Source organism: Charadrius vociferus, unplaced genomic scaffold (genome assembly GCF_000708025.1).
Source record: "Charadrius vociferus isolate BGI_N301 unplaced genomic scaffold, ASM70802v2 scaffold429, whole genome shotgun sequence".
In the NCBI taxonomy this organism is placed as follows: domain Eukaryota; kingdom Metazoa; phylum Chordata; class Aves; order Charadriiformes; family Charadriidae; genus Charadrius; species Charadrius vociferus.
Genome location: NW_009650250.1, coordinates 2,538,116 through 2,546,468, shown reverse-complemented (window position 1 = coordinate 2,546,468; position 8,353 = coordinate 2,538,116). Strand labels below are relative to the sequence as shown.

The 8,353-nt window shown below is 45.1% G+C and overlaps 1 protein-coding gene across 1 annotated transcript in view; it reads left to right on the top strand.

The window, feature by feature from the left end:
* The first annotated feature begins 871 nt into the window (after positions 1–871).
* The window catches only part of CDHR1 (cadherin-related family member 1), a 47,317-nt gene continuing 39,835 nt past the window's right edge, over positions 872–8,353 (top strand). Inside the window, exons 1-2 of the mRNA XM_009893052.1 lie at positions 872–1,056; positions 1,821–1,916. Coding sequence (XP_009891354.1) covers positions 996–1,056; positions 1,821–1,916 — 157 coding nt within the window. The 5' untranslated portion in view covers positions 872–995. The remainder of the gene's footprint in view (positions 1,057–1,820; positions 1,917–8,353) is intronic.

Genomic DNA, 8,353 nt, shown 5'->3' with positions numbered 1-8,353 from the left:
AAACTCCATTAACGCATCCTTAAAGGGCAAGTGCTTTGCCTCAGGTCAAGTCTAAACAGCTAAGCCGCTATGTAAACATCTCCTTGGATGGAGGCTAAGTATTACGACTGATGAAGTTCCTTTTAAGCAGCCAAAACCTGTCTGTGAACAACTTCCCACAGTGGCTGGGGTTTTAACCCTGTAAATTTTTTGATGATATCTATTTTAAATTAGTGCAAATGCCTTTTATGGGCAGAACATCAAAATAAGCAATGAAAACAAGCTACTTTGTTACCTTTTTCCATGTGTTGGTGGTTAAACACAGTTTTTAGTAGGTTGGTGAAAAATTATGTGCTGAATATAAAAGATGCTTTCAGAAATTCATGTGGTTTAAGAATTAAATGATCAAGCCAGCTCATGAAAAGAACATTTTGACTTCTGCATTTTTAGGATGCAATTTTGTGTATTTTTTGGCTATCATAAATGTGATTGTTTCCTTTAAAACAGTAACAATTATGTTTACTATTTTTTGCTAATGTTAGATTTTCTTCCTTTGTATTTTCTAGACTACCAAAGCTAAAATAAAGAGAAACCTCTTTCAGCTCTCAAAAATAGAGGGCTATCTTAGAGAATTAAAGATAGAGTTCAGAATGAAAACAACATTCTCCTTTCCTTTGTCTCTGACCTGTGTGTTTGGACAGCACAAATACAGTACTAACAGCAGAACCTATGAGAGTTACACTGATTCCTCCAAATCTTGTCTCAGAAATGAGTCCCACAGCTCCCTGCAAAGTAATTGGTCTAATTAGGTGGTAGGAAGGAGCTTCTTTAAATTCCTCAGAAATTAAGACGTGTCATCCGCTTAACATCTTAGCATCTGTTACTGCCTCTTGCACATTTCTCTTGCACATCAGTCTGAAGGACACTTTCCTGGACCTTTCAGAGAGAAAAAAAACCAAACAAACAAAACAACAAGCCCTTGAAACAGAGAAGAAATTGGCCCTTTCTTCAGTGGGATGAAGCATGTAAGGCGTTTCACCCCCTCCTTATTTCTCAGTTTGATGCACATTTGCCTGGGTGAGTATAATAATCACTTTATTAAGTAAAAATATAGGATGATACAAGCATAGCCTTAAATCCCGTAGTATTCCTTACTGATGTGGTAATGTTGTCCTGAAATATTTTCCTTGGCAACTGATCCCTGTGCAAATGTTACCCTTTGTGTTTATACGTTTGGAGTTTTGTTTCAAGTGGGCTATTTTGAATCTCAGTCAGTCAGTAGAATGACAACTAATTCGTTGTTTCTTGTTTTTTTTTTTTTTTTTAACTTTGTTTGCTGTTGTCTGGCAGCAAGTAAGTAACTACTTAATTATGGCTAATTGCTCGTGCAGTAGGCATAATTTTAAGACAGAATGTGCTTAGAATACTGGGTAAGGTACCAAGGCACTGGGAAAGTTTCAGACTTGCATGTGTAGAGTAGGGGAGAGGTATAAAGTCATTGCAAGCTGAAAAGGTTAATTTTGCAATGAAGGTGTCTGGAACTGTTTGAGATTTTTTAGAGAGATCCTGCTACTTAATTTGTTTCTGTTGGTTGGATTTTTTCCCCCCGATATTCTCTCTATTTGCTGCTGTGTGAATACTGGCACAGTGGCATGTAGAAGTAATTTTATTAAAAATATCTGTACAGATATAGTTCTGAAAGTCCATTGCAGCAGCTGGGTATGTTATGCACTGTTAGTATTCCCAAAACAGCTCATGTTTACTGAAAGTCAGGTGACAAAGCTGAATAACTGCCACCTACAAAATGCTTTTCTTTGGCTTCTGTTTTGTTTTAATTGCAGTTCAGGCAAATTATGCCCCCTATTTCTTTGATAATGGAGCCGGAAGCACAAACGGGAACATGGCACTTCTCAGCCTTTCGGAGGACACGCCTGTTGGTCAGTATTAAAATGACTATGTTTAAATTGTGAAACTGAAGCTGCTTGCTCTTTTGATTAGCAACGTATATTTTGTTGTAGGTCGTTGTTATATACTGTGGTCTTACATGTTTTTCTGGCAAGCTTTTAATTGGCCTCAATTTAAAATGACATATTTGAATTGTAGCTGTAATTTAAAACATGAATTTTAGCTCCCCTTTTCTTGGTCCACCAACCTATTCACAGCATCAGAGCACAGACCTTTGGGCTCAGAAATAAATTTATGGTGGTGAGGGACTTCTTACCAGTTCTGTAAGTGCTTATGAGAAGAGAGGCTAGTTGCTGGTAGTCTTACCAGCCTTGGTAAAAGCAAGCTGCACATTGAAAAGTAACAGAGGCATGATTTTCTTTAAACAGTTATCACATTTTTCATGTTTGTGGTACAAATGGTAGAAAATGTTTCTACTTGGAGTGAAAATTGCTTTGTGTATATAACATGTTTTTTGAAAAGGTTTAGTTTTGGTTTATTGAAAATTCAAAAATTGATACATTTTTCAGTTTTAGCATTCTGAGGCAGGTCTATTTATGCTTCTTGTAACTGCAGTTTCATTAGGAAAAATTAAATAAGAACAAAAAGGTGATTCATAATCAATATTTTCCATGAGGGGAGAATAATTTCCTATCATTTAAAAAATTTTACGTAAACTATATTACAGTGATGAACACCACCTATTCTTCAAACACTGCACTGATGTTTTGTTTTGGATTTGCTCCCGTTTGTAGCTTTTACGTGCTAAATCAGAAAAGTATTTAGTTGTTGCAAATTGAGTACCAGTGCACCCATTTGTTAGCTGTCTCAGGCATAGAGATGGCTGTGGGGAAGGGTGCACCCAAACCCTGCCCTCCCAGGGTTTAGGCAGCTGGGGGAGGCAAGGGGGAGGGAAGGATCCAGAGGGCACAGCCTCCTCTGGAAGACCGATGCTGCCACCTTTGCCTTCCTAAACATGACCAAGGTCACTCACTGCTTTGGGAAGCAGCTGCCTGGGGCTTGCTCAAAGTCTCCGTTTCTGGCCCAGTGGTGTTAAATCCAGCCAAGATCCACACCAGGCATGCTATCGGGTGGGGAGAGGGTGATTGAGAAGCAGTGACTTCTTCTTTGCCTGCTGTTTGAACCGGAGAAGAGGAGAGGGAGAAGGTGGCATTTAGCGTAGAAGTGACGCACCTAGCCAATGAACTTAAAAAGAGCTTGCTTATGATGCAGCAGGGATTTGCTATAAACTCGGTCAAGCTTAAGTGGAAACCTCAGCTGAAGGCCAACAGTAATGTAGTGGCACTTGCAAAAGCCAGAGGCAGACCAAAGAGCTGCGATTTTTTTGCTGTACTTCTGCCCAGATTCACATGGAAACCACGCTTGCTCAGCCTTGGCAATCCGGACAGCTCTGCTGATTGCTGGAGTAAGATTAGCCAGTGGAATCACTTGTCTAATAGTGTAGATAAGTCTTGTAATGCCAGATAGCTGCAAAATGGGACCCCGACTCCGTTTGTTTGGGGTGGTGTTTGCCAATGCCACCACTCAAACTGCAGGCAGTGCAACTCGCTCGCTTGCCATCAGACTCGCATCCCCTGGTGTGGTGCCAGCTCACAGGCATTTACACAGCATCAGCCCCTCCCTGCCACCATGGGGAGCCTCCAGCCACCTGCGCGGGGATGGGGAGCTAAAGATGGCACAGAGCTGCAACACAGTCAAAAAAGTCCTTCCTAACAGGACCGCAGAGCCGGACGGCCTCTCAGATGACAGCACTCCCTGCAGCAGCAGAGCACAGCAGTAATTTTCCAGCGCTGGGACCCAGTGCATCTCGTCCGGGGCTGCAGGCAGGCAAAAAAGGAGAGTGTGCACGCCCTGACAGCAAAACAGCAGTGTGAGGGATCAGAGCCCGTGTTAGCATTCTTGTAACTAGCCTGAGTAAGAATAGTGGCAAATAAGTGATGGGCTTTTGCATGTGCTTTTGTAACATTAGCAACCAGACTAGGTACGTAGAGGTCCCTGGGGAGTTTATGCTTTGGTTGGAGCGGTGATAAAGCTCAAGCTGCTCCATTTTCAGTCCTGCTGTGCTTCATGCCTGCTGGCTTCACCCAGAATGTGTTTACATGTATTTACATTAGCTGGCTTGTACTTTGAATTTGCTGTATAAATGTGCTTTAAAAGATGAGAGAGAAGCAGCTTCTGGCTTAAAGCTCCAAAGGTGCCACCAAAAGCATTTTTCTGAGGTGAAAGGTTAGGAGAGGTGCTGAGTTTAGGCTTCTGCAAAGGGTCTAGAGAATCCCTTAGGAAAGGGAGGTAAGACCTTACTTTTGAGAAGTCCAAATGTGGTAGCTTTGCCACACAGCTGCCAGTGCTTCTTTGGGCTAATTTCCAGAATATCTTGACTAAAAGCTGTAAGTACTGCAGTCTCCTCTCTTCTGAGAGCACTTTGGGAAGTTCCCTTAGGATGTGGCCGCTTGGGGTTTGCTCAGCACAAACTACTGCTGCTACCCATCGCCTGTGTCAGCACAGCCCCTCCTTGGGGATGCTTTGGCAAAATGGCACCCATGCATCAGTGCCAGGGGTGCGCTCAGCTTTGCGCAGGACAAGAGGACCGGTGTTCGCATCAGACCACAGTCAGAGCTTCATGCCAGGGTTCAGTGAGGACTCACAACCTGCCTGTGCTAAACAGCTGCCAGGCTGGCCCTCTTCTGTGGCCCCAGTGACGGGTCTCACACCGCAGAGGAGGCTATTACTCTTCATCCCTCTGCCCCAGTCTCCTCCAGAGGAAGGAGGAGTCTGGTCTCCTGTGTCTGTGTGCAGTCCTGAGCAGCCACACTCCAGCAGTTGTCTTACAGTTTGAGCAGGGTGATCAGTGACAAAACAAACAGGGGAATTAGAACTTCCATATGTTTGATTCTGGATGGCTTCACTCAGGCTTAGGTGCTGCAAAAATGGGCAGGTTGCCGTTGGGTCTTCCCTGTGCTTACATAAAATTCGGAGGCAGGAGGGATGCTTTTCTTGGCAGCAGCCAGTGTCTGATCTGAGCAGTGCCATGAACAGTAGCTTTAATAAACCTCCAGGAATTTTACAGTCTGTGGCCTCACTGAGATTACAAGCAGTTGGCAAAGTGGTGTGTGTTAGTTATATTCCCAGGCATCTGGAGGCAAGGGACATATAGCATTTTGGAGCACCAAAAGGAGATGATGGATTCTCTGTGTAACTGTAGAAAGAGAAATTGCAGTGCTGCAGCTGCATGAACACACCAAAGTCAAGAGAATCACATTATCGTGCTCATATCATCCTTAACTTTACCTTCTTTTCCCTTGTGCAATTGTGCTTACTTACAGATAGTTGTGATGTACCACGTTACATACCTTTTGACATAACTTATCATAAAACAGCAAATACTATTTATGCGTGAAAGCTTGAAAGTGTCTGCAGATTCCCAGATCCCATTTATTGCTGCAGAGCATGAGACTCCTCGAGGTAGGAAGGGCCAGAACAGCAGCCCCTTCCAGTGCCAGATTTAAGAAGAATGGGAAAACTTATGAACAGAAATACAGTTGCAGTTTGTGTGGTTGTTTGGCGGGGCAGGTGGGTGATTACCTCATTGCTGTGTACATAGAAAATGTACGTGTGCTCCTAATCAAGGTCTTAAGGCGTGTGTGGGATGCTATTTCAGGTTGTTTGTTTCATCTTACCTCATTAATCCCTTTAAGTCCTCATAGTGGGGACAGAGCGGGGCTGAGAACAGCTGCAAAGCAAGGGATTGAAGCATGCTCGGAAGGCCTAAGTTCATTACTCTTTCAAGGCCCAAGCATCATCGGTGCTCTGGAGATCTGTGCATGCCTCTCATCCTTGTGCTTTTCCTTTCTGTCTTTCCCCATGCCCCCAGGTGTGCATGACCCCTCGTTAAAAGCCAGTTTGCAGTGGCAGTTCTTTGATCAAAGCTACAGCTGCCAGCTACCTACCACTGGCTGGCTGACCACTTCAGGTCCTTCCATCCTCCACCCTTCATCCTTCCCCTGTTGTTCCTACGTGCTCCTGGTCTCGTTTCCTCCCATCATTCACAGCTGGCTGTGGAGAGCCCTCTTGTCCGCTCTGGTACCCGTCGTTTCTTCCCTGTTTCTATCACCCTGATCCAACTGATGCTCCCCAAACTGATGAGAGTCGCTGCTAATGGTCCTTCCTTCAGCGCTCAGCGATCCCACCCTGGCGCACTGCCATCTCTCTGTACGTGTTTCATCCGTTGCAGACATAGCAGCTGAACCCGCAAGGGATTTTTTTCTGCCCACAATTTATTTCCAGCCCTCCTTGTCACAAAAAATATCTCAGTGAAAGAATTAACACGATACTTTTTTTAATGGCAATTCCTTTCTAACTAGAAAGGACACAGACATGGGCAATTTAGCCCAAGCTGTGTCTTGAAACCTGGAGACCCACCAAGACCTCACATTCAGACGACTCTAGGAAGGCTAAATTTTTTGAAGGTGCAAACACATTCAGCTTTTTGCAGAAACTAAAATCTCGCTGCTGGAAAAGCTAGGAGCTACCAGAACAAGACCATTAAACAGAGCCTGCCTTCTGCATTGCTGTAGCAGAGCTAACGCCGCATGGCACGGAGCCCCCTGCCAAGCCGAGCACCATGCAGAGATGCACCGAGGGCTTGCAGGTGGTACAGCCTCCACTGTTGCTGTTGTGCTTCTAACCAAAACTGCAGACACATCAGAAAATGGCTCTCAGATGGCTTCTCCTCGGAGTCTGTTGCTGTGGGTGCCACAGGGACGCGTTGATGCTGTCCGTGGGGTGGTGTGTTGGGCCCCATGCTGAGCGCTTGCAGACAAACCCCCCTCTCCCCGCCGCAGGGACTTGCAGCTGTGGGGCCAGTTTTGGCTGCAGCTGTAGCGGCCGTGGCTTTTGGGCTGCGGGTCCTGGCCATGTCTCTGCTTTGCCAGCCAGCGTGGTGTGCCGGCGTGCAGGAGGGGAGCAGGAGCCGCCCGGCTGTGCTCAGGAAGGAGCGGTAGCTGGTAGTGAATGGGCAAGGAGCCGTTTTTGAGGTAGTCTTGCTGTTTGGTCCATGTCCTCCCAGAGCCTGAGCTCTCCTGTGCTTGCAGTGTAAAACAGCTCTCTGTAGGCTGTGTGTTAACTGTCCGTCACCTTTACTGGTGGGGAAATGGGCTGTTGGCTGAGACAGGTGGAGAGCAGGCACATAACCCTGGGCGAGATGGTGGGGTTTGTGACACTGGAAACAGAGGTGTCCTGTCCTGGGAGCACGGCCATGGATGTCCCTCTCTGCATCTTGTTAATAGATGTCAGCTGTGGTGGCAAAGGACAATGGGGGGACTGAGCATGAGTCCAAAATGTACTTGGCTTGTTTAACTTGGCAGGGAGGGGATTTGATTGCTGAAGTGTCGCACAGTAGAGAGGGAGAGCACGTCTTCGGTGAAAGTGCAAAACCAGCCCCGGAGCACACGGACAGAGGCTGGCTGTGAATAAATTTAAGTCAGAAATGAAGTAAAATGGAGCAACGGCATCATGGGACAGGCATTCAGCCCGAGTGGTGATAGCAAAGAGCAAATGACTTTTAAGATGGAATAGGAAAATGGAGTGAAAGCCTGGCGTGGTTCCTGGGAAGCAGTCATAGCAGGGAGCAGCGTGCATCTCCCTGCGACCTCCCTATCCCAGCCTGCTGCTCCAGCCCCATGGTACTTGGAGCATCCAGCTGTTTCAACTGAGGCCCTTACATGGCATTTGCCATATACCCGGGTGAAGACTCTTCTATTCCCTTATCTTTCTGACAGAGAGAGACTGTTTACTTGGTACTCACTGATAAGATTTTAGATTTTTTTCATTTATTTCCTTTTTAGCAAGTGGAGGCAGCACACTGAGAGGAGATTTTTAATTGGTGTCAACACTGCCCTGAGAAGTGTTCCCAGGTTGTTAATGATATGGGGAATATTGTTCAGTGAAATTACAATTCAGACAAAATTAGGAATTATGATGATCTAGAAAAGAAATTTTGATGCACAATCCAGTTTAAAAGGCACACAAGTTTCCTGTATTACAAAAAATGTAGAAGTATCAGCTTTAGCTAGGAAGCAAACATTCCAGTGTAAAGATCAATGATGTCCTTCATTACTTGCTCAGAAACCTCAGTAGTCTCAGTCTGTACCAATATCAATCTTTCTTCTCGCATTTAGCAGCAAGGAAGTTCCCGTTTTCCTTATAAGAAAATTCCTGGAAAACATAGCAGAGAAAATTGTGCTGCAGAACCTTCAAAGTCTTGAAATTTTTCTGTTTTATGTAGACAGCTGCATCAGGAGGCAGGCATCCTTTCAGGACACTATTTTATATCAGCCTCTGTTTATTCCTCTCCTTGTATTTCTTTTTATGTATGCAGTTCAGTTGTCACAGAGAAGTGTCTCATCGTACC